Raw genomic sequence first — 23,724 nt, forward strand, 5'->3', positions numbered from 1 at the left:
GACACCACACGGAAGAGGAAAGTTGCAAAGACGTGATCTGGACGATATAGTACCTCGGCTATATCGCTGCTTTACTCCGTAAGCCTAGCCGCCCCCAATGCATGTCGAGATTATCAGCAAGATAGCCCAGCCAATAACTGAGAGAACATGAATCATAATAAAATGGGCTCAACTTGCAGTTTGTCCAACGTAAATCTGGATTATGACACATGCCAAGTGACTTTTATAAGATCATCAATCCAGACAAGGCTGTGGACTACGTGGGTAGACGTAGTACTTCTGGGTAGATTCCTTTGATGTATCCTACTGTGGTAGGCAAGTGTCATAGAAGTCGGGGAACATTTTGGGATCTGCTTTAGACGCCATGGTATGACTCAATTTGTTACTGCCAGGCTGAGAGTGGGGTATTGGCAGTCTAGATCTCGAGGCTGTGTCTCATAATAGTATGCCTTAGCACGATAGTATTACGACATCTACTAGGTACTCTGTAGAGAGTATAGCCTTGTATTTGCATTATTACCAGTAGACAGTTGTTAGTATTATTCATGGCTTAAATGGAAGTCGAATACATTCAGATGACAGTATAATCAACACAAAGCGTGGGATAATTACCTAACACAATGCACAAGCACCATTAGACCCTCAACAATACGAGCCAAGCAACTAGCAGACAGGAGTATTTCCTTTCTACATCCGTCTAATCAGTCCATCAGCAGCAAACAACATTCCAGCTGATGTCACAATCTTATTAACTAAGCTGCATACATCACATTACATCCATCGCAAGTGACTGGCGCAGCCATCAAGTCAGCTGCCCGCCCTAACTACGGTCAGATCGCAGATGGCTTCGGAGCATGGGATCACCCGCTCAGCAGGACAAGCCCAGCGATAACAGGAACGTCACGGGTAACCACGAGCAGAGGCGATTGGCAGATGCAGGGTTTGATTTACGGCGGCATTTTCCTTGTCCCAGACAGAGACTCCGATCCAGAGGAACCGATCCATTCAGCATGCAGTTAATTACCGTGCCATCCTTGACAAGTGACGTTCCAGATCGACCACAACGTGCCTGAGGCAGTGGATCACATCTCATGCAGTTGGCCCTATTGTTGGAGGGATCCTCCTTTCCCATTCAGCCTTGGAAGAAAAAAGGACCACCGGCAAGATCCAACTTCCCAAAGGCTGGAATTCTGGCATTTTGCGCGTTTAACCTCGGGAATCGACTGAACTACTTAGTGAGAAGCAGAGTGAGGGGGCGCTAAACCGTGGGTCGAGAAGTGGCGCTCGGGGGATCGGCAGCAGCAGCAGCAGCAACGATAACAATCCAGGGGGGAATAGTCTAGTAACTGCCGCGCCGGATTGATAGCTGATTTCCCACCCCCTCCGATAGTAGAGATAGTCTTTTCCTTGGATTAGTTAATAGCTAGTAGGCTACAGGTTACAGGCTACGATGACGATAGATGATTTCCAACAGATGACCTGCCATAATCAGCATCGCCTCGCGCGGACCCCGTGCTGCCTATTTAGTCTTCCCCCCTCGGAGCGCGTGCGGTTGGAGATAGTAGTTATATCTTCCCCTGGATGACGAGCTCGCCCCCAAGGTGTCACTTTGTTGCCTCTTTTCTGTCCTCTTCTCGACTTGCTCAGAGAAGGGTCTCCTTGCCAGATCTCTTTATTACTCATTCACCCATCGTTGAGAGTCTACCCTGCGCATTTGCCGCTCGACATCCTCGGGTCGTCGATGACTGGAAGCCCAGCCGGGGCCTCTTTATGACTCAGACCAAAGACGCCCTGTAACCTCTCTTGTTTATTGTTTATCGGAGATTTTTGGTTCGCGGGTCTGCCTTAGTATTCAGTCTTTTGTCCACCGCTCTCGCCTCAATTTCCTGGCTTTATATTCCCCTGTTCCAAACATCCCTCAATAACAGAGGCAAGCGCCACCCATCACCCCGAGTGTGGTTTACCTATTCCTTGTATATATCCGAGACTGTCTTCTCCCGCATCCGTCGACACCAAACCATCCTCTCTAGTCATGTCTGACTCCTTGCTTGATATCCGTCGTGCTGGCGTTGAGGCCAAAAGGGCTCACGACCACAAGGCCAAGTGGGCGTACGGCAGCCGTTCTACCCTGCCTCGTTATAGCCAAGCTGTCCACTCTCATGTCTTGCATAAGGCGAGGCCGAGGATGCCAGCTACTCATTACACAACGTATGTTTCCATGCCTGACAACTAGAAATGTCGCTGACAGCCGCTAGCTTGACACGCCATATGCGGTTCCAGCGAAAGGCTGAAACCAACCATCAACTCAGCGATGCCAAGATCTCCCTGCGTGCTGACGTCCGGGAGGCTCTCGACAGTGCAACGTCGGATTCTTCCAGCGATGATATCGATGACCCTGCCGCGGCGGAGAAGATTATCGATGATGCCGAGGGGAAGGATACGCTGCGTGACTATGATGTGGCGGGCCAGACTATACTCTCTGATGCTGTGAGCAAGGCTGTCGAGAAGTTCGAGACGAAGGAGACAGAGCGGATTGTCAAGGAGTACGAGATGATCTCTTATGAGGGTGAGACAGCCCTGGGCTACATGGCTGACGACGATGACTTTGAGCTGGTCGATCGGATCAAGCTATGACACGACACGTCTGTTGCTTCCTCTTCTCATTAGTGCTTTTGGCGTCGATATCCCTAACCACGGTCCTTGATTCTGGCGTTGGACACAGACTGATCACTGATTCCTTTTGACATTTCTGCATGTTGTACATCACTTTGCGCCTGCTCCAGTCACTCGTTCTGTTGTGATCGACACGCGGAGGAAGTCCGGGGTTGTTTGTCCTCTTCTGTTTCTCAGCGTTCATTAATGATCCCCACTGTAGTATTGCTTAGACCGAATATACTATCCCAGCAATGGAATCATGTTTACCATGACAGAAATAACATTTCAAGAACACTTTTCGAGAGAAGAGGGTAGTCTGGTGGGGAATAAAGGTTAAGCGGGCGCGACCGACGAGTCGCAACGGGAGTCCGGGGTGATGGCCCCCCGCAAATGCCATGCCATTGTGCTAATTGGATTAGTCCCTTAATTGTGCTGTTCGAATGGAAGTAGCCAGCCATTCATTCGTTTGGCGATCATAATTACTGACTGTCAGGCTATTAATAGGACAACTGCGACCGTGAGGTGCATCTGGGCGATTGCTGCACGTCACAGTCCAGCACTGTCTGCAGCCGCATGCAATTTAATACGACTTGGATATCGACTTCATTACATTAAGCCCACTTTAAATAAATTACTATAAAACAAAAGGAAGATCGTGTATATCACTGCGACTGCCACGGGTGGCATTTGGACTCCAGTCGTTGCTCGGCGGCGAGTCTGGATTGTTTACCAAAACAAAAAAGACAGGAATCGGAAAAGTCCGCATCTCCGATCTTCCTTCTCATCACCCTTCATTGTCGTCACAACCACTTCATCTCCACCAACCATCTTCATTCTTCATTCACTTCGTCGTCACCATCCTCAAGATGGACAAACGAACGGCGGAGAGTCCGATGGACTTTGAATGGCAGACAAGGGCCCCCGGAGATGTGACCTCGCCCTTTTACCAGCTCAGCATGCAGCATGACAATCAGAAGAAACGTGGGTCTTGGATGCAGCTCTCTTGGAGACAAACATTTGTTTTTTGGCGCCTAACCAGCTCCTCCACAGGCCCTCATAGCATTTTCGATTCTCCAGAGAAGAAAACGATGCCCGCTCTGCGAGAGCCCAACTCCCAGCCCTTCCTCTTCTCCCAGACCAAGACGCAGCAACCCCCCGCGACTCCGAAGCCGTTCTTTAACCAGTCAGCATTCATGACGCCTCGCAAATTCGATGTCGACTTCTCGTCCGGCGCCGAGAACATGTCTTCCCCCGAACACGCAGACAACGAAGATACCCCCGAGCAACCGAAAGCCCATCGGAACTCGCTGTTCAGCATGTACGGACGGTTCGCGCCGAGCCCTGGTCGCGGCGAGATACCCCGCGTGAGCCACTACTCCAACGCGTTGGCACGACGGGTACAGAAGAGACGGCGGAGGGACAAGGCGCTGGATCTACAACTACGAAGGGACAGTGACGATGAGAGTGACCGACCAAGCAGCAGTGAGCTCAAGCCAACCAAGCAAAGACAGAAGCCGGGACCAGGCCAGCCGGAGACGACTCAAACGGGATCACGTCTGACTTCATTCTCAGATTTCTTTGCTCTGCTGGAAGCACATCCGAATGTCCCTAGCATTCTGTCTTGGTGGGCGCAGTTGGTGGTGAACCTGTCGTTGTTCTCGCTTGCGGTATATGTGGTCTTTGGGTTCGTGTCAGCGATCCGGGCAGAATTCGAGCAGGCGGCCGAGGAGGTGTCGGATACGATCCTGGCTGAAATGGCGGCATGCGCGAAGAGTTACGTCGACAATCGATGCGCAGGAGGGGATAGACTGCCGGCCTTGGAAAGCGTGTGTGAAAACTGGGAGCGATGCATGAACCGGGATCCGGCCAAGGTCGGGCGGGCTAAGGTGTCGGCGCATACGATGGCTGTAATCATCAACAGCTTTATCGACCCTATCAGCTGGAAGGCGATTGTAGGTTTACCCTCCCCAAAGCAAGTTCTCGGCTAATATTGTAGATGTTTTTCCTTGCTACGATTTCGACCGTCACCGTTGTCAGCAACTGGTCCTTCCGTTCCTTCAGAAACCGCCTCAACCAACACGATTATTCTGCGCCCCCTAGCTATTCTCGACAGTCGTCTGCACAGCATCACCCGTCGCTTGCGCCGCCTCAATACCCCTACCAGCATAACTCGATTGGATACATGGGAGCGCCGAATCAGGGGGCTACAGGGTTTGAGAAGCCAGAGGCGCCGCTCATGCTGGAGCAGGCCGCGACCAAGGACTTTGTATCTGAGCGGACTCGCGAGCGGGAATCTCGTATGCGTACGCCGAGTCCATCCAAGCGGATGAGGTAGGCATATTCTACACTTTGTGGCATCAGCGGGAGACGGAGTTGCACAGGCACTGCATTGGGCGGAATGAAAAGACTGGACTGGAGTTGATTGGATTTTACTGTTCGTGTATATACGTAATAACATTGACCATGCTGTCACCTACTGGACGTAATCCCCATTTTATTATCCTATGTTTTATAGGGTCAGATGACCAATAATGACGTCGGCCACGGCTGGATGATCACCAGCCACCGCGTCGGCCCAGCTTGACACATCCAACATAACCAGGCAAAATCGCAACATCGTTGCATTAGCAGCGGAGATCCGTCCACGGTCCAGACATGAAATACAGGGTGCCCCTCCAGGGGGTGAAATAAGGCATTCATTTGACTCTTTGGGTGCCCCTCTGCCACCCGTGCGGGCCTGAGTCGTGCCCTCATGCTGACGTATTGCTCTGCCGCCGGAGATATTATACAAACCCATCGCGCCTTGCTCAGCGCAACATGCAGCTCGAAACATAGCAATTAATTTACTTCATTGATCGCGTTGATTTACTACCAATCAGCCCAGCATGACGAAGCGCAACCTCATCGTCGTTTCGAACCGTCTCCCCCTGTCACTGAAAAAGGTCGACGCGGGATACGAATCCTCCCTTTCTAGTGGAGGTCTAGTCACGTCCCTATCAGGATTGACTAAAACCACGACCTTCAGCTGGTTCGGATGGCCAGGCATTGATGTGACCGATGAAAAGGAACAGGGACAAGTCCGCCAGAGCTTGGATGAGCATAATGCTGTGCCGATTTTCTTGGATAATGAGTTGGCGAACAATCACTATAATAACTTTTCTAGTGCGATGCCACCAAATTTTCTATATCTCACATAGGATGAGTAGGGTATGCTAATATATATTTCTCTGATTTAGATGCCATCCTCTGGCCTATCCTGCACTACCAATCCGGCATCAACTTCGAAGACGGTCCCTGGGAAGCATACCAACGAGTGAACGAGATCTTTGCTGATACGATCGCCGAGGCAGCCAAGCCGGGGTCGTTGATCTGGGTGCATGATTACCATCTTATGCTGCTGCCGCGGCTGTTGAGGGATCGTCTGGCGGGGAAGAATTGCGCGATTGGGTTTTCGCTGCATACGCCGTTCCCGGCGGGAGACTTTTGGCGTGGTCTGCCGGTGCAGAAGGAATTGTTGAGGGGGTTGCTGGCGAGTGATGTGATTGGATTTCATACGGATGAGTATAAGAGGAATTTTGTGCTTTGCGCGGAGACTCTGTAGGTTGTGTTCCTCTTGTGGGTACCGGGATGTGCTGACAGTGTGTTAGGGCCGATGCGAAGGTGAAAGAGTCAGGGGCGTTGGAGTATGAGGGTCATGAGGTGGTTGCGGAGAAGTTCATTGTCGGTATCGACCCGCAGAAATTTACGGATGCGCTGCAGAATGAGGAAGTGCAGAATCGCATAAAGGAGTTGCAGCGCAGGTATTCGGGGATGAAGGTTATTGTTGGGGTGGATCGGCTGGATTATATCAAGGGGCTTGACCAGAAGTTGAAGGGCTATGATGCTTTCTTGGATCAGTATCCGGAGTTGAGCAATAAGGTGGTGCTTATCCAGGTGGCGGTGCCTAGTCGGGAGGATGTGAAGGAGTATCAGGACTTAGAGACGGAGTTGAGTACGATGGCTGGGAGGATTAACGGCAAGCATTGTGAGTACCCTATGCTATGATTTTGGTCTATGGTGCTGACGATGTAGCTACCGCCGATGGCTGTCCTCTGATTTACATGCACCGGTCCGTCAACTTCAGCGAACTGACGGCGCTGTACTCGGTTGCCGATGCCTGCTTACTGACCTCGACGCGGGATGGGATGAACCTAGTTTCGTTCGAGTACGTTGCGTGCCAGGCGCAGCGGCATGGAGTGCTCCTGCTATCCGAGTTTGCCGGCGCGGCGTCTTTTATGAAGGAGGGATGTCTTACTTTCCATCCAGCGAACATGTCAGAGATGGTTGATGCGATTCATCAAGCGGTCACAATGAATGACGAGGATCGCAAGTCTCGGTATGAAACGTTGCGACACTTTATCGAGACGAACACAAGTGCGAAATGGGGCGAGTCTTTCATCGAGACATTGACCAAGCATGTGGACGGCGGGAATTGAGCCTGACACGGACGGTGTCAGAGACAGACCGTTGAAAACGCACACGGCACATTGAGGACCTTCCGGGTTATCCGGGTGGTGGCAGGACTAGAAGATACTTAATGTGTAGTGGATAGCACAAGATCACAAATCGAGAAGACGATAGACACGGCATGTTTCATTTAACCTAGTTCGTAGACATTCGACGTGATCATGAGCATGACTCTAATTGATTGATGGACCGTTAATCCTAGTGAAGCCCTCTCCACCCCGAACCAAATATTGATCCTTTCGGAAGAAAAAGACGGCATTCCAGAAGAACTTATCCCTAGATGACAACAGTAAATCAATTCAATCAGTCAATTCCGTCCCTGACGATCCCCCCCATCCACCATCCACCATCCAACCTTACCTCGGCAAAGACGCTCGACCCAAAAACCAGATCAAACCGACAAGCTTTTCCACCCAACTAAAACGAAACAACGGTTGTGTTGATTGTGAACGTGGTTGCCTATACCATACATACCATCAGTCGTCAATAAGAATACGAGGTTTAGGATAGAAATTGAGTTTACGGTGGAAAAGCCACCCGCTACAGGTTAATTAATCACCCACATGCCCTGCCCAAGGCAACCAACCAACCTGTAACAGGGTCCCTGGTCCCTGGATATCTATCTAGTGGATGAACGGACACACGTCGGATGAACTCCGGAGGAACCCTAACTGATAGGGATGGATGGATGCCTGTGAACCCTGGTTTTCCGGGGAACTATTCCCAGCGTAGAAAAGCGGCCGATCCCCTGAAACAGTTTTCCCACTGCTGAGCCCGGGGTATACTTGCTAGTTCGTTAGATAGTGGACTGACTGTGTTGAAAGGGTCTACTACTGACTAGGTACTAGTCTAGTTCGTTTAGTTTAGTTCTGTTTCATCTCGACTCATTTTTGCGTCGGACCCTGCTTGCCCTGTCTTGCCCTACCTAACACAATGTATACGGAGAGACTAACCTCAGAATCTTCTTGTTTGTCTTAGTGTACTTACTAGCAGTAGTAATAGTAACAGCAGTAGTTAATTAACTATCCATAGAATGGAAAGATGTATATAAGTATGTAGTAGATCCCCCAGACACACACCCAGGCAGACTCAGACTCGAGCAGCCAGTCCACTCACTCAGTCCCTCTTTCATTCTCACGCCTTCTTTACCACTACCCTAATTCTATTCTTCTTTTCAAAGCCTGCAGCGCAGCACACACACATTAATTCTTCTTCTTTTTCCCAAGACCCTAAACAAAAAAAGGAATAAAAATGGCCCCCCTCAAATCCCTCCTCCTAACCGCCTCCCTAGCCACCCTGGCCATCTCCACCCCACTAGCATCAGACCCTGGATCCCTCTACGCCCGCCAATTCGGCACGGGCTCTACAGCCAACGAACTCGAGCAGGGAAGCTGCAAGGATGTGACGTTGATCTTTGCGAGAGGATCGACTGAGTTGGGGAATATGGTATACCCCCCATACTACCTTCTCTTTATCAATCATCTACTACCCAGGAACAACACAAAGTGGGTAGTAGTAAGTAAAACAACATCACATGCTAATATAATAATGATGGATAATGTAGGGCACCGTAATCGGCCCTCCCCTCTGCGACAGCCTTAAATCCAAACTCGGATCCGATAAAGTCGCCTGCCAGGGTGTCGGCGGCCAATACAGCGCCGGACTGGTGCAGAATGCGCTACCCCAGAACACTGATCCGGGGAGTATCTCTGCCGCGAAGCAGATGTTCGAGGAGGCGAATTCGAAGTGTCCTAATACGAAGATTGTGGCGGGTGGTTATAGGTATTCCTTCCCCCATCACCTTCTTCTTCCCTATCCATCTACCTTCCTCAGAAGGATAAGAAAAAGTAAAAAAAACATATGCTGATATATCTGGGGATGGGTACAGTCAAGGAAGCGCCGTAATCGACAACGCAGTCCAAGAACTCAGCACGACAGTGAGAGACCAAGTGAAGGGTGTAGTGCTCTTCGGGTTCACGAGAAACGTGCAAGACCATGGACAGATCCCGAACTATCCCAAGGATGATGTCAAGGTTTATTGTGCCGTCGGTGATTTGGTCTGTGATGATACGTTGATTGTTACCGCTATGCATTTGACGTATGGGTTGGATGCGGGTGATGCGGCGAGCTTTTTGGCTGAGAAGGTTCAGTCGTCGACGAGTACTAGTACTACTACTAGTTCTAGCTCGAGCTCGGATGCCGCGAGTAGTTCGTCGGCGGCGGGTGGGTTGGCGTCGTTTTTTGGAGGGCTCTGAGTGGGTGATTTAATAGGGGGATGAGTGGGTTGGGTTGGGGATATACTGGGTCAGTTGTTGTTTGGTTAGTAGTTGATACTATTGATTAGTTATGTTGTACTTAGCTGGAATAAGATTTGGTATACACTATATGTGCTATCGAGTACATTTGACATCTACTGTACAGTTACATCCTCGCAACTGCTGCCTCCGGAATCCGCAACACTGCCCTCCCACTCACCGCATACCGTCTCATCCTCGCCACGACATCATTGATCTGCTCGAGATCAAACACCTCGTAATGCGTCGACACCTTCCCTGCCCTCGCCATCTCCAACAATGCCTGCATTTCCGTCTCCGTACCCACCGCGCTACCGAGTATCTGCAGTCCATAGTCCACGCAGTAGTGCGGTGCCACAGGCACATGGAAGTCCGGACGGGGAAAGCCCACGCATACGAGCGTCCCCAGCGGACGAAGAAGAGCAACGCCTTGCTCGTAGGCTTTTTCGGATCCGACGACGATGAGGGCAGCGTGGGCGCCGATGCCGTCGGTTAGGGATTGGATGTTGTGGATTAACTGTTAAGCATTAGTATATATGTAAAGGTGGAAAAGGGAGGGGGTGTACGTTGTCATCTTTGAAGTCGAGAAAGGCGGATGCACCGGATGCGAGGCAGAGGTCTTTCTTGGATGGGCTGAGAGATGTTAGTGCTGTCTGGCAAAGATGGGAAGAGGCGTACCTGTCTACTGCGATCATCTTGTATCCCATTTCTTTGCCGATTTGAAGGCCCCTATACACCCATCAGTGTTGTCCGTGATATCGGCACGGAAGACATACAAATGGCCCAGTCCACCACCTGCACCCATTATAACCACCCAATCGCCTTTTTCATATAGCTTCTGTACCTTGCTGAGTGCGCCGTACATGGTGAGGCCGGCTAACCGGTTAGTGGTAATCTTGATGAAGAAAGTGAAAACGTACCACATAGCAACGGCGCGACAGCTTCGGGATTCAGATCCTCTGGAATCAGAGAGACGAAGTTCGCAGGAGAGACGACGTATTCTATACCATTATTAGCTGGATGCATCCTCTTTAATATGGCATAACAGATATCTCACGTTGAAATGTCCCGGGAACGTTCTATCACCATCATTAGCATCAATTCCGAAGGTATACTAGGGTGGAAAATACTCACCCTCCCCGAATTATCCTGATTCCGACAATTCGTATACTGCACCTTGCACGTCGGACACTTCATGCATGACTTATACAGCCATCTAGATAGACACCTCATTAGTCTATCCCACCAAAGCGTTGACTTATAAACCGGGATAATATACTTCACACCAACTCTCCTCCCCATCATCTCAGCCGGAGTATCAGGTCCAACTACACCCATCAGTCGCGATCCACTTCAAAATTCCATTCGGCATTCTCACCTCTCACAACCCTCCCCACCCCCTCATGTCCCGGAACATTCGTCGTCATGACCAAGTCCCCATTAATATTATGCAGATCGGAGTGACTATCCATTGCAACACAACCCATCAGCATATTCATATATTAATGATAAATCAGATCCATTCTGTGTCTGGCTCCCTACCAAAACCCCGTATACTCCAACTTGACCAAAACCTCCCCCGCTCCCGGCACCGGAACGGGAATATCATGGCGGATAGTGAGGGTCGCGCCCGGACTGGGATTGTCGATGCAGGCGGCGGTTTGGTGGGTTGGTATGGATGTTGGTGACATTGTGAATAGATACTACAGTAAGTATACAAAAAGGGATAAATTGTATGGGAGGGAACACGGAAAGTAAGTGGAAGATGGAGAAGGGATTAATTAATTGAGGGGATTATTAAATTTTGACTGTGAAGATGCGGGGTGGACCCAGCAGCGCGGCACAGTTTGGGGGAATTTCCGATCCGAGGTCGGATCGATGATGTCGATCATTAAGATGCCATATCGAATTGGGGGTCTTGATTGGCCTTTGATGAAGATGTTCACGTCTAGTATATTGTTTGTCGGATTTACGGGTCTACGATGAGGGGATCAAGGTAGAATTGCAGTGATGATTGGATTATGTTGGCGATAGCTGTGGTGGAGAAGCAAGTTCAGCAGAGCTAGTTTAGCTTCACTAACTGATCTCATTGCCGAACAATCATCCGATCTGACAGCTCGACCATTCTGCTCCGTCATCTGCACCTGCTCAATTATTGCCTGCAATAATGCATTTTGCTTTTATTGTTGTCTGTCTCCGGTAATCCCATTGACAGATTCGCGACCCTCCCTAGCAGAAACTCTAGCTGGCGATATGCTGCTCCCGGTGCATATTCTGGGATTTCTATTCCAGTCCATTTAGTAACCCGCTTCATCGCATACTGGGTGGGATAGGGGACCTACCATGTCCTGAACTGAACACTGTCGAGAACGTCAATCCACGCTCTGTATGTGCTGTTCCCAATATACCTCCTCCCGATGATCCGCCGTACGGCACGAACAACGGCTCCACTGGCTCCCGCTCGAACCCCTGCTTCCCGTTCCAGGTCATATTCTGGATACTGATCAGGGTTCCCTGCGCCAGGAGCTCAAAATCCATCAGGCCGTGCGCGATGATGGTGTTGTTGGTTTGTTCGATGACGCGCGGCAGCGGTCCCAGGGAGCTTGGGGGAGATGTGTCCAGTCCGTCGGCCGTCGGGAAGATTCCGTCCTTGCAGACGAAATAGTCCGTTGGGTAAGCGTTGATGGCCTTCTGGACGTCGCTGCGGTTGAAGTAGTTGGTTGGACCCTGGCCGACGACGGGACCCCCGACTGGGTTCCACGGCATGGGACAGGAGTCGGGGATATGGTAGCGGTTGAAGCATGGGTTGAGAGCTAGCGAGGCGTTGATTATGGTCTCCCAGGTGTTGCAGCTGGCATTGTAGGGCACTGATGGCAATTTGGAAAGGGGTGGAAAGGTAAGGGCATCTTCTAGGAACGAAGTGTAGCCACAGTCGTCGGAAAGCTGGGTGATTTGGCTCATGAAGGTGTCATTGAAGGGGAAAAGAGAGCGGTGCTGGTTAACGGTCGCAAGAGCAGGCACTGCAGTCCTCATTGTTAGAGCACTAAACACCAACTCCTGTCAGGGGCACCATACCATCCTGCAGAACTGGCACCTCATTGATATACGGATCATTGATCTGGATGCCGGCAACCCGGAAATACTTATCGTCATCCTGGTCTAGCATCTGCGACGCGATATATGGAATATACTGCCCCGCGTAACTCTCGCCAGTGAGATAGATCTTTCGATTCTGCAGATCAAACGTATTTATGAACCGTCTCCAGAAATCCATGAATTGTCTCGCTACATCGAATTCCGAGACCACCGTGGACGGACCAAGCGAGAATCCCGTTCCAGCAGGCTGATCAATGTACACCATGTTGGTGAGGTTGTTCCAGGAATAAGGGTTGCGCACGGGTCGGTAGGTGCCAGGTTGCCATAAGAAGGGACCGTTTTCGAGCATGATGCCTGCCAGAGAGCTGCATCCTGGGCCGCCATTCAACCAGACGGTGATCTGCCTATTAGCCATGGAAGGGAATGAAATGGGGTCGACATACCTCATCGGACGCATTAGGATCGGTAGAAGGAAAGAACCAGAAGTATAAGCTCGAGATGCCAGATGGCGTGTTGGGGAGGTAGCCCGCGTAGGACTCGCCAATGTCGAAATCGACAAAAGGAAGGGCAGAGCCATTGACGACGAATTCTAGTGCTGTTAGTGGACTTCGAACTGACGTGATGTGGTATACCTTTGGTTTTGTCATTGAGGTACTGAGACTGGGCGTTGACTACCCCAAGTGGCAGCAGAATACTGCACACGAGAGAGAGCCACATGATGTCTGTAACTTTGTGGAATTGAAGATGTAGTGAGAGAGGGACAAGTGAGGTGAGATGAAGAAGTGTAGATGCTCTGCAGGTCTACTGCCGATATCTTGGCTATCACAAACCCACTGCTGAAGTGGAGACTACTGGTCATATTGAATACGATCAACACTGGATGCCGCCAATAGTATCATACCACATGCAAGGGTGACCTTCCTACTATACTGTTTGCTCGATTAAATAACAGAGCGGTACCTGTTTCAGCAAGATGTTAGGGATTGAGACATGACATCATATGAATATTGTGGAATGCTGGGCTTTGAATGTTGACATCAGGAAGAATTATTACTAATATTTGATGTGAGAATGACGAGGAATGCGATTACACAGTACAGAGTCTGTGGCGGACTCAAACAACAAAGACATAAATATAGTTGTCATAATCATTTATTCATGCTATATCGCGGCCTATATACAGAGCCGGCCGATCCTCCCAATCTAAGCGATGAACTTGGCGTTACGGAACGCGAGCTCCTTGTCGTTGTTGAGCATCAATTCCATGTATTCTATTCCAGTTAGTAGCCCTCTTCGAGACATGCCTATGACACTCACCAGCAAAGTTGATGCTGCCGTCATGGTTGGTGTCAAAGGCCTCCAACTGTTCCCGGGTGAAGTCTGTGCGGCCGGTGGAGTTGACATGGGCAAGGGCGTCCTCAAAGGTCATACCGCCTGCTGCTGTTAATATCCATTCGACTCATAACTCTGTAGATACTCACGGCAGAAGTCCTGAGCCTAGGGGACAGTTAGAAATGAGCAGACCTGGGTGTCGAGCAACACTTACCGACTTCTCGTACTTCTCCCTCAACCCATGGAGGTAGTCATAGGAGTAGTGGGCGTTCTATAAAGATCAGTAGCTGAAACAAGAATGATGTGTGTTTTCGTACCTTAATGTCCTGAGGCATGGTGGCGGAGAATCGGAGGCTTATGGCTTGTAGATTAGGATGAGGATGGAGTTGTAGATGCTAAGAGAGCAGCTGGCTCTTGACGCCTTTTATGTTCTTGGACCTGACCATTCCATAACGTTCTTCCAGTCCGATTTTGCACGATATGCGCGATAGCCATAGCCTGGCTATCACAGACGCATCTGTTGGGTGACCTCATTTGGGCATTGCAACGTACAGCATGCATCCGACGCCATTCATGGCTATTCGACCAAAGCTGGATAATGCACGTTTCTCTTGATTGACACGATGTATGGCCTAGGAGATTGGTAGATGGTGACTGCGGGGTATTCGAAGATAGCTGCATGTAGCAATGCCTGACCCTATCGACCTGCAGCTGTCGATACCTCCATCTGCCAGTGTCGATAACCTGCCAGTGTGGTGTATCGCAGAAGGAGAATTCAAATGTTCAAGGGAAGACAGCGATCAACGGGTGGTATGGCCACCAGACACTGCCAAACTCAAGTTTCGTGAAACCGTAGTGAAAGCCCTTCTGCTCCGGAGGTAGCACTATTTCCTGCTGCATGCTACACCCAGCTATGTCGGTCACATCAGTCCCTGCACCGTCAACGCCAATGCTATCCCTGTCGATAGAATAAAGCGAGAGGTAGCACCTTGATGGAAGCTGGGAGCATGAAAGGAAGCTGCAGCGTCGCAGACTTCCGAGAAACGCATCTGGCGTATCAGATTCATACCTGGGTTCCGAAAGCTTGCAGCTTGCACCTGCCAGTCGACGTGGATGCCGATCGAGGGGTTGAGGATGGAGGGGCAGTGGGGAGGGGAAGTGGAAGAAGATGCCGCCGACGCGAGGCGAGACACGTTGCACGCCATCCCGGCCAGAATGGATGCCCGCCCGATAAGGCTGGCCAGCACATTGCAGCCACTCCTTGGTATAATCCCGGTTTTTGAGAGTCTAGATACACCATGACCATTGCAACCGCTTCTACATGGGTTGATGATACTCACTGGGGTGGGAGTGCGTGACGTGGATGCACTGTCAAAAATCCCGCATCGCATCGGGTTGCACTCGGACTTGGAAGATAGCTGGAAGAGTTTTGTGGTGCATGCTTCTTGAAAATCAATACTCGATCAACTACATTGGCTACACACAGAGGTATTCAGAGCTGTCGGATGTCATGTAATAGTTAGTGCTACCATAGTAGTGGGTTCACGGTTTTACTTTACCTCCTTGCTATCGCGAAGCCGATGATCATTCTGCTAGCTAGCTTCTGGCGCAATATACTACAGAAACATCTCTCGCATGTGCATATTTTAACGACCTCAACATCAATATCATATGATTGGCGCCTTACCAGTCTGCGTCCGCCTCGAGAGAAAGGGAACCGCCAAACTCCACATCCATGTCATCTGCTCTGCGGATCCCTTGAGCAAACTCATGATTCAGTCCGCCCACTGGCGCCTCACACTGCGGACAGCGACTTTCTTCCATCGGCATCCCACATTCTCCCACCGCAAACTGGCAATCCAAGTTAGTACTCGACGAGATTGATGGTGAGGTCACATACCGGATGCCCATTCTCACAATAGTACCAGTGGCCTGTACCGTTGAACTGTGCCGCCATGGCCTGATACACCTGCCGTCTTTCTTCGCTGGTAACACAACTGTAGAATGTTCCGCCCTTGACCAGTCTTCTTGCTTTTTCGATGTCCTCACGGAGAGACCATAGAATTTTAGAATGGCGCAAACAAATAGCATCGCAATCTTTCAGCTCTTTCAGTGCCTTTTCCCGTATCTTTGCTTCAATGGCTGCCTCGACAGGGTTACCGCGTGCTTCCTGATTGCTAAGGGAAAGCACTGAGAACATAGCATGATACGTTCGGGACTCTACCTCCTGCTGCAGAAACTTAGCCTTCTGGCAATCCCTCGCCAGAGATTCACATCGACTCAGTAGACCACTAATCTGATTCGTTACCACTTGGGCCAGAGTCATCTTTATGCGTGCGTCAATTCGCTTGTTGCTGTAGATGGAGTCAAAGTTCCAGAAAAGGGCCCAGGTGAGTCGAAGAGCGAGAACGTGGCCGCGTGATTGAAAACCGGTTTGAATATACGATTCACTGTATTGGAAGGGTTGTGCAGGCATGCTAGCCTTCCTCGCTGTTGCTGACGCGAGTATCTCACTGACCCTCCCAAACGGCTGCTCAGATTTTGCCACAGATTTGGTGAACTCCTTGAGTTTGCCCAACAGTCTGTTTCCCCTTCCACGATAAGCCTCAACCGAGCGCTTGACCTCGTCGGCACTTCTTATCCCGACTGACTCCTGCAACCATTCAGATACAAAACCCGATTTTTCGCGCTCGATATCTTTCTCACAGACCTCAACCTCTTCCAGCAGGTTATTAAACTTCAAGCTTGCTTGAGTGGCAAACTTTTTCGTTGCTTCATCGAGGAATGCTTGTTTGATCATTCTGTTATAGCGATCGATATCACGAAGTGGTGCACGGCATTGAGGACACCCTTTTGGACGCCCAGAATCCAATAATCGGTGTGTAAGTTTCGGGCCAAGTATCCTGCCCGTAGATGATTCCACTTCATAATGTTCAGGCATCCCCATTATGCCGTCCAGTGAGCTTGCTGTGTAGAAGTGACCACAAGAGAGGAATACCAATGGATCTTGGTCGATGTCCACGTCTTTGTACGCCTTGAGCTCGATAAGATCAACATTTTGCTCCAGGATATCTGGTCCACAGCACAGGCGGCAGAAACGAGGATCCGGACAACGTTCCCCACAGATACCAGGGCATTGATGCCCACAGCTTGTGAATTTCTTCTTGCATCGCAAATCACAAGGAATGTTGTTACATGGGACAGCACATGGCATACTGCACTGTTCGCGATGCTCACAGCCCCATCCACATGTCTCTGCGCATGGGGGACACGGCTCGTTGCATGTCTTTGCGCAACGGCTGTGCCGACAACGCACTTCGCAAGTCAAATTACAAGGCGGGCAGGGTTTACCCTGATGGCATGGTTGGCCACAGCTGTGCGAGCAAGCCGAGAATCCCCGACCGCATGGGTTTCGGCAACGGCCATGATCAATGTGGTAGGAGTCGCCCTCTGTGTATCTACACTGCCAGCATAGACGTCGACAGGTATGCCCGCAAGACAGGGGGCTGTCACACAGATGAAAGCAATTCACTGCACCATCATTTTCAAAACAGTGTATCTCGACACTGTGGCCGCAGCGATCCATAGTGCGGGAAACGCGTTTAGTGCACCGCACGTTTGCGAGATTATCCAATTGCCTGCACTCCACGGCCTCCGCTAGATGTCCACAAGGGAGGAGGACATTATGGACCACCTGCAGACATTCCCCACATTGTTCATGACATTTCTTTGGACATGCATGGCCGCAATCTTTCATCCGAGTGCACAGCTCCATACATTTAACTGCTTTGTGTTGTCTTTCTGAGTGACACTTCACAGCACAGGTATGCCCGCAGTCTAGCCTTAGTCGGCATTTTTCTGCACATCCGCCTTCAGGGGCATGTATGGTGAAGTCATTCGGGCAAGAAACGTAGAACGCCTTGGACAGGTGACGATCGCAACGCAACTCAAGTTCCCGGCCAATATTGGCGCCTTTCTCCAGTAGCTGAATAACGGATGACCACATGGGCGCGGTTGATGCCGTACTTGCATCGCCAATAATATACATGCCATGTTTGGCACGGCTGGAGACCAAGTCAGCATCTATACAATAAGTTAAATCCCTGTGTAACACTTGCCTGAGCAGTACGTTGATCCTATTTGGCATCTTCAGAAACCCACAATTTCGGGCTCTGTTGCTGCGAACAAGGGAGACAATAACGACACTGGCTTCTTCGCCCTGGTAGAAAGTGTGTTAGAATTACTCTTTGCAAATTTGGGGTATCGCCTACCTGAAAATTGTCGACTGTAGCCAATCGAACGACATCTAGGAGGCTTCTCTTCTGAGGGGCCCTCTGCTTTCCACACCATTTCCCATGCGCAGTAGAGGTTCCACTCACTTCTAACCCCTCAGATTCATCGAGTACATCCGAGTCCGTTTCGCTGATTATTAGGGTCATTTCCTTTTCCAGGACATTTTTGAGCATTCTCAACTGTCCAACGTATGGCGTCAATACGGCAATCTCGCCGGGCCCATACTTGCCTTGTCGACAGAGATGTCGCACCAATGCGGTCACCATCCCAATCTCCCATGTATTCGTCTTGCTTTGCATTGGCTCTGTAGGATCAGTCGGATCTTCCCACTGAGAGTGGTCGAGCCAAAACAATCTGTGGGCAATGCCAGGTACAAGGGGATAAGAGGCCATTGTTGGATGATCTTGGAGCTTTGGATATAAAGTCTCGCGGACCAGTTCGGAAATGGATGGATGCATCCGCCGCTGATGGCTCAACTGCATCACAGGGAAGCTATATTCCTGCTTGTTCTGTCCACCTTCACTAGATGTTGATTCTCCCAACCGGAAGTTTGCTAGTCGCTCGAACAATGACTCATCGAGGTTGTACTTTGGGCTCTCCCGTTCATAGTCCATTGATAACCTAAGGTTGGAGATGCGTGGACGTAGCTGCAAGTGATCTCCTATCAGAATAGCGTGCTGGATCGAAGGTATTAGCGCAGTTAGAACATGCGACTCAAGAACCTCTGCTGCCTCTTCACAGATGAGCACTTTTGCATTGAGGCTTCGAAGCAAATCAGCATTGTTTGCTAGTTGGGTAGTAGTTACGCCTACGACCTGACAGTCGTTTAGGCGTTGCACATCCGATATGTTGAAGGCTGAGGTATATCGCTCCTTTTCTGCTGAATGAGCTTCTAGAAGTGTCAATACTTGTTGACTGATCTCTGTGAGAGCCGCCTCCTGCCAGTAACTAAGGAGACGAGTTCGCTCAGAAGCCTTGAGCGTCCAGACGTCCTCCTGCAGGAGTCGGTCAATGGAGCGCACAATATCAGCATCGCTCCAGTCTCCAGGGGCATCGCCAGAAACCCACGCTTGTAATGCATTAGTGTCCGTTTGGCCAGGAGACCCCGAAGTTATGCGGTTGGAGTGGGAGGGAAATCTTTTCTTCAAAACCCCAAGAACGAGACTGTGACAGCCGCTCTGGGCTTGCTTCAGGAGTTCGTCAATTCTTGAGCTTATGCTGAGTAACTTCACTCGCGATTCATCCTTTATCCTAGGAAGACCTCTAATTCGTGGTCCTGGCTCTTGCTTTCTTATCTCCAGGGAGAGCCTTTCGATATGTGGAGAGGCACTGCGGGGGCCGATCCTGATGATATTGGTAACACCCGATTTGAGAAGACCATCGAGAAATTGATCAAGTGCGTGAGCGGTGTAGCATCTGCGACATACAAGTTAGTGTATTACTGTATGGATTAAAATGTGGGAGTTTTCACGTACACACATAGTATCGGGCCCAGGTTCAGCATATCTTTGTTGTACAGCAGACATCGAGCTAGCTGTAGCCCTACGTATGATTTTCCAGTCCCTGGAGGGCCTTGAATCAAAGCTATCTTCCGCCGTAGTGCCCAAATGAGCGCGTCTGCCTGGCCTTCGTCCAAATCAGTTACCCTGGAGAGGTCTGCGGAAAGTATCTTAGGATCGTGGGAAAGAGACATAGACAGTATCTGGCTTGCGTCCTCAACATCGCCTTGGCCTCGAAGGCAAGAAAGGTCGAGTAATAGGTTGTCTCGGAAGTATGCAGGGGGTTGTATACTGATATTGCCAGCGTCGGTGCTACCTTCCGTTAAAGCTGAACACATCTCATGGTTATCGGTACTCGGAGCTAGCCATGCAGTAAATGGCATGCGTGCTGGATTCTGATGTAGCACCTGAAGACATCTCAGAATACCCTCAAAAGAATTGTACGGAATGGCTGGAAATTCCACGAGTATGAGTGGTCGGGGAAAGGGATTGCTTCTCGAGAACAAAACAAGCTTCTCCATGTCTTGCGGTTTGGGTGGTCCTACTAGCCCCAGCGTAACCATGGCTCTATTGCCATCGCTAACTACATCGTTGACACGGTCGGCCGGGACAGAGCCCTGCTTGCTTTTCTCGATATAGCTGGTCTCCCTCTTCGAGACAAGGAAGTAGATCGCGGATGTGTCATCCACATCCTCTGCGTCCAACAAAGCCAGCAGGGTTGATCCTTTTTTTAACGCCTTTGAATCAACCCACCACTGTTTTCGTTTTGCTGGACTTACATTTTTCAGTCTAGGAAGCTGATCAAATTCCAAGTCTACCTCGATCCCTCTGAACTGCTCTGACTTTATTTGTCGAATTTCGACTCCTGAATACACTCGGACCGGAGTTGGCATATTGTCACGAAGAGACTTGCGCTTCAGCCGCCAGTCTGTTCCGTGGACAATCAGTGCCCATGTGTGTATGATTAATCGTATACCTTCACGAAGTAAACCAGATGTGTCCTCCCGTAGAAGGCGGAATTGACTATCGAGAAGTCGACGGATGCCCCGCTCGTGATGCAGAAAGGGGGAATCGGTAGCGCATCGTGCGGGGAGGAACTCAGGTCGGTCAGCATTCAGTATCTCTGATTTTGTAGGCAGGATCTGAATATCCGAGATTGCCGATTTGTCATTGTCGTGGCGAGGGCCAAGCTCAGACAATTCGCCGGGGAGGTCAACAATATGCCTCGTGCTGCCTTTCTGATTGGTTCTGATGGCTTGAAGTTTATCGGGCTTTTGTGATATAGGAATTGAGTCCCCCATAGAAAGGAAGTCCCGAATCTTGAGTATGTCCTCGTATGCCCGCTGCAAGCTGTCATCGCCGGCCCCGGCGTTGGCATTATCGGCATGACAGCAGTCATAAATCCTGCCAGCAATGCTCCTGAGATCTACCTGTATTGCAGCTTCATGATTCAAGGTCAAAGTACTGAGAAGTACCCTCGAAACTAGAGACAACACTTCGCTTCGCGCAGCACCAAACTGGACAGAAATCTGATCTCTGCCATCGGATTTGATCTGGGTGAGACAGTCTGTCATTCTTGTGAAGAACTCAACTGCCCTTCGACCACTGGGACCGTATATGACATTGTAGATTGTCCCCACAGCCTTCTCAAGTATAAGTGACGATAGTAGCTCACTGTGAGAGACCAGTCGAAGGAACAATATACAATGTGGATCAAACATAGGCTTCAGAACGCTGTAAGTCATTGCGAATGGAGTCTCAACTATCTGTCGAACTTTGCGAAGACCAGGCTCGGTGGCCAGACTTTCAACAAATGTCCTGCGTGTGTCCGGTGACTCGTCGATCATAGCTAGGCCAGCTTCAAGGAAACTTTGCATTTGGGTGGCTGACAGCTCACTAGGAGAGCCAGCTAGCGATGATCTCACCCTTGAAGTAGTAGATACAGGCCTATATCGAAAGCATCAGTGCTATGCTCCTGGCTACCCATAGAACGGATACTTACCTATTCTCACTCCGCAATGTCTTTTTGACAGGGTCAACACTTTCTGCAGGCTCGGAGGGCACCATCTTGTCATGTCCCCGTCCCCGTCTCTTACCCTTGCTTTTCTTGGTTTTTTTACCGGTCTTATTCTGCGGTGAGGTATTCTCCTGTCCTGCAACACTGTTATTGCCGCCGACGGCAACAGGGCCAGTAGTACGACGTCCTTTGGGAGCTCGTTTTCTTTGCTGGGGTGTAGTAGATGTTTCCTTAGCACCCGCCATTGTGTAGCCGTTTGAGTGAAAGTCTTAGATTAAAGAGAAGAGTTCAGTTAGGAGGTAGGCGACGATGATATGGCGAGATGTGTGTGAGCGATATAAGGTAGCAGAAGTATGTAGTGGGGTCGATAAACAGCACATGCGGCGCTAAGCCTATTTGGTAAGTTGTTTCGAAAGGGAAGTGCCCGCTGATTATAGAGTGAAGAAAGTGTCGGGAGGTTTGAAAGAGGTTTCCCGGCACTTGACTTTCAAATGTACTATGTTTTGGTGTGTTATTTGTTTTTAATGATGGGCCTGAGGACAATGTCTGTCTACAACCTGTGGTACTACTAGCAAAATCAAGTCATCCGGGTGTTACTGCAGACGAGGCTAATTTTCAGTTGTTAATCACCTGAAAGTCAGAAGTCAAGTACATATTGATGACCCTTTTATCTTTACAATACACATAACACAGTATTGCATGGCTTGCATATCGACTCCCACTCGTCAAAAACAACAATGGCCTGGAAACAAAGCACAATCAGACCTTTGTGGGTGTCTTCACTGATACAAAAAGCAATGTGATGCGCAGAGAAAGAAGCTGAACTCGTAAATGTGTGAATCTTAACCACTGGTACGGCAATCTTCATCGGTCTTAGTATTCACAAAATGCAACCTGCGAGCCTCGAGGTCTGTAACATTGTGTAGTACCCGCAGTTTCCAATACGCTTGCAGCTGAACTATAATTTATATAGATACTAGTAGTAAATCATCGTAACAATTTCATAGCATACAATAAGCCGGTGACTTAGAACTTACTCTGACTCGCTTACTCGCCAAGTTACTAGCACTCTTTGGCCATATACAACCTATACCGCATGCCAACACCCTGTTGTAGCTTTCATCAGTGAACTTCATAGAGTGCACCGCCGTTGGGAAACTCTGTCGGAGCGTTTCAGCAGGTGGTGTATATGTCTCCCACCTCTCCGTCCAGTGATTGTATAACCATACCCGAAAGAAAGGGTCGGAATGGCAATCCAGTGTAGATAGTAATGCCTACATTGACACCTGCAGAGATATAGTACCTGCGGTGATCCCCTTTCCTTGTGTGGGTAGGCAGCAACAAGTTACCGACGAGTTTGTTCCTCTCTCTCTTATCACCAGTGGGAGGCAGTAAAGGACCGAATGTTTACTCGGAGGTGCACTGTTTCAAAGCCGATGAGGTATGCAGAGGAAACTCACTTTATTGCTGTGTCAGAACCGTATTAGTATTGGGAGGAGAGAGAAGGGAGGAAGAACAGGCTACTAACGCGTCGATAATAACGCAACAACGAGAAGCAATGAATGTTCAGAGATCAAACCAAGCCTCTTTCCTATGCATTTTTCTGAAGGATCCAATCTCCCCAAGCATGCACAGCGGTGGAGAGGAATCTGGATAGTGTATAGCCTTCCAACAGCCATCCGGGATGCATAGACCCAAATGTGTCTAATGGGCTGTCTCAATAGAGGGAATTGAAAAATGTTTATACGAAACTCGAGGAAGAAACATCGCGAAAAAGTCAATCCTGATGTTTGAGATCAAGGAATGTCCACAAACAACTTTAAAGTAAGATTAAAACGCCTAGCAAGCAGAGAAACCGTCAAATGAGTCTGTATTTTCCGGGCAATCTACCACTGGTTTCAAGATGACGATCGTCAGGTTCAGAACCAGAAATCTCTCAGCCACATACTGCGCCAACCAATATAAGCAGGTAGGATCACCACGGGAAAGTCGAATCACAAGATGCTCTGCCACCAAGAATAGAAAGCATCCA

The 23,724-nt window shown here is 49.7% G+C and overlaps 8 protein-coding genes across 8 annotated transcripts; 4 read left to right on the forward strand and 4 right to left on the reverse strand.

Annotated features, from left to right (window-relative positions):
• The first annotated feature begins 2,255 nt into the window (after nucleotides 1-2,255).
• BO88DRAFT_401859 (uncharacterized protein) lies at nucleotides 2,256-2,963 on the forward strand. Its single transcript, XM_025705949.1, has one exon. It carries the CDS (start codon nucleotides 2,269-2,271, stop codon nucleotides 2,632-2,634), a length of 366 nt encoding a protein of 121 aa, XP_025566559.1. The 5' UTR covers nucleotides 2,256-2,268; the 3' UTR covers nucleotides 2,635-2,963.
• A 101-nt stretch (nucleotides 2,964-3,064) lies between these two features.
• BO88DRAFT_381610 (putative nuclear envelope protein Brr6) lies at nucleotides 3,065-5,132 on the forward strand. The gene is made up of 3 exons (XM_025704592.1): nucleotides 3,065-3,636; nucleotides 3,706-4,607; nucleotides 4,652-5,132. The coding sequence occupies exons 1-3, from the start codon at nucleotides 3,522-3,524 to the stop codon at nucleotides 4,988-4,990; spliced, it is 1,356 nt and encodes a 451-aa protein (XP_025566560.1). The 5' UTR covers nucleotides 3,065-3,521; the 3' UTR covers nucleotides 4,991-5,132.
• A 408-nt stretch (nucleotides 5,133-5,540) lies between these two features.
• Nucleotides 5,541-7,130, forward strand: BO88DRAFT_411672 (trehalose-6-phosphate synthase; the record flags this gene model as incomplete). Its single annotated transcript, XM_025708050.1, has 4 exons — nucleotides 5,541-5,817; nucleotides 5,892-6,252; nucleotides 6,303-6,679; nucleotides 6,727-7,130. 4 exons carry the CDS (start codon nucleotides 5,541-5,543, stop codon nucleotides 7,128-7,130), a joined length of 1,419 nt encoding a protein of 472 aa, XP_025566561.1.
• A 1,137-nt stretch (nucleotides 7,131-8,267) lies between these two features.
• On the forward strand, nucleotides 8,268-9,430 carry BO88DRAFT_358699 (cutinase family protein). The gene is made up of 3 exons (XM_025703795.1): nucleotides 8,268-8,607; nucleotides 8,726-8,943; nucleotides 9,050-9,430. The coding sequence occupies exons 1-3, from the start codon at nucleotides 8,413-8,415 to the stop codon at nucleotides 9,414-9,416; spliced, it is 780 nt and encodes a 259-aa protein (XP_025566562.1). The 5' UTR covers nucleotides 8,268-8,412; the 3' UTR covers nucleotides 9,417-9,430.
• A 118-nt stretch (nucleotides 9,431-9,548) lies between these two features.
• On the reverse strand, nucleotides 9,549-11,202 carry BO88DRAFT_358701 (zinc-dependent alcohol dehydrogenase). The gene is made up of 10 exons (XM_025703796.1): nucleotides 10,998-11,202; nucleotides 10,834-10,919; nucleotides 10,735-10,783; nucleotides 10,590-10,671; nucleotides 10,513-10,534; nucleotides 10,376-10,456; nucleotides 10,232-10,331; nucleotides 10,134-10,184; nucleotides 10,022-10,088; nucleotides 9,549-9,972 (listed from the first exon to the last, which is right to left on the reverse strand). Exons 1-10 carry the CDS (start codon nucleotides 11,144-11,146, stop codon nucleotides 9,583-9,585), a joined length of 1,077 nt encoding a protein of 358 aa, XP_025566563.1. The 5' UTR covers nucleotides 11,147-11,202; the 3' UTR covers nucleotides 9,549-9,582.
• Nucleotides 11,203-11,607: 405 nt separating this feature from the next.
• Nucleotides 11,608-13,268, reverse strand: BO88DRAFT_441329 (serine-type carboxypeptidase F; the record flags this gene model as incomplete). Its single annotated transcript, XM_025709869.1, has 5 exons — nucleotides 11,608-11,738; nucleotides 11,798-12,475; nucleotides 12,531-12,951; nucleotides 12,995-13,140; nucleotides 13,184-13,268. The coding sequence occupies 5 exons, from the start codon at nucleotides 13,266-13,268 to the stop codon at nucleotides 11,608-11,610; spliced, it is 1,461 nt and encodes a 486-aa protein (XP_025566564.1).
• A 486-nt stretch (nucleotides 13,269-13,754) lies between these two features.
• BO88DRAFT_450158 (uncharacterized protein) lies at nucleotides 13,755-14,218 on the reverse strand (the record flags this gene model as incomplete). The annotated part of the gene is made up of 5 exons (XM_025710547.1): nucleotides 13,755-13,822; nucleotides 13,869-13,985; nucleotides 14,033-14,048; nucleotides 14,098-14,154; nucleotides 14,201-14,218. The coding sequence occupies 5 exons, from the start codon at nucleotides 14,216-14,218 to the stop codon at nucleotides 13,755-13,757; spliced, it is 276 nt and encodes a 91-aa protein (XP_025566565.1).
• A 1,348-nt stretch (nucleotides 14,219-15,566) lies between these two features.
• Nucleotides 15,567-21,582, reverse strand: BO88DRAFT_473451 (putative NF-X1 finger and helicase domain protein; the record flags this gene model as incomplete). Its single annotated transcript, XM_025711776.1, has 5 exons — nucleotides 19,652-21,582; nucleotides 18,155-19,592; nucleotides 17,996-18,102; nucleotides 15,784-17,947; nucleotides 15,567-15,734 (listed from the first exon to the last, which is right to left on the reverse strand). Exons 1-5 carry the CDS (start codon nucleotides 21,550-21,552, stop codon nucleotides 15,567-15,569), a joined length of 5,778 nt encoding a protein of 1,925 aa, XP_025566566.1. The 5' UTR covers nucleotides 21,553-21,582.
• Nucleotides 21,583-23,724: the final 2,142 nt, after the last annotated feature.

Source organism: Aspergillus vadensis, assembly GCF_003184925.1.
Source record: "Aspergillus vadensis CBS 113365 unplaced genomic scaffold BO88scaffold_3, whole genome shotgun sequence".
Lineage (NCBI taxonomy): Eukaryota > Fungi > Ascomycota > Eurotiomycetes > Eurotiales > Aspergillaceae > Aspergillus > Aspergillus vadensis.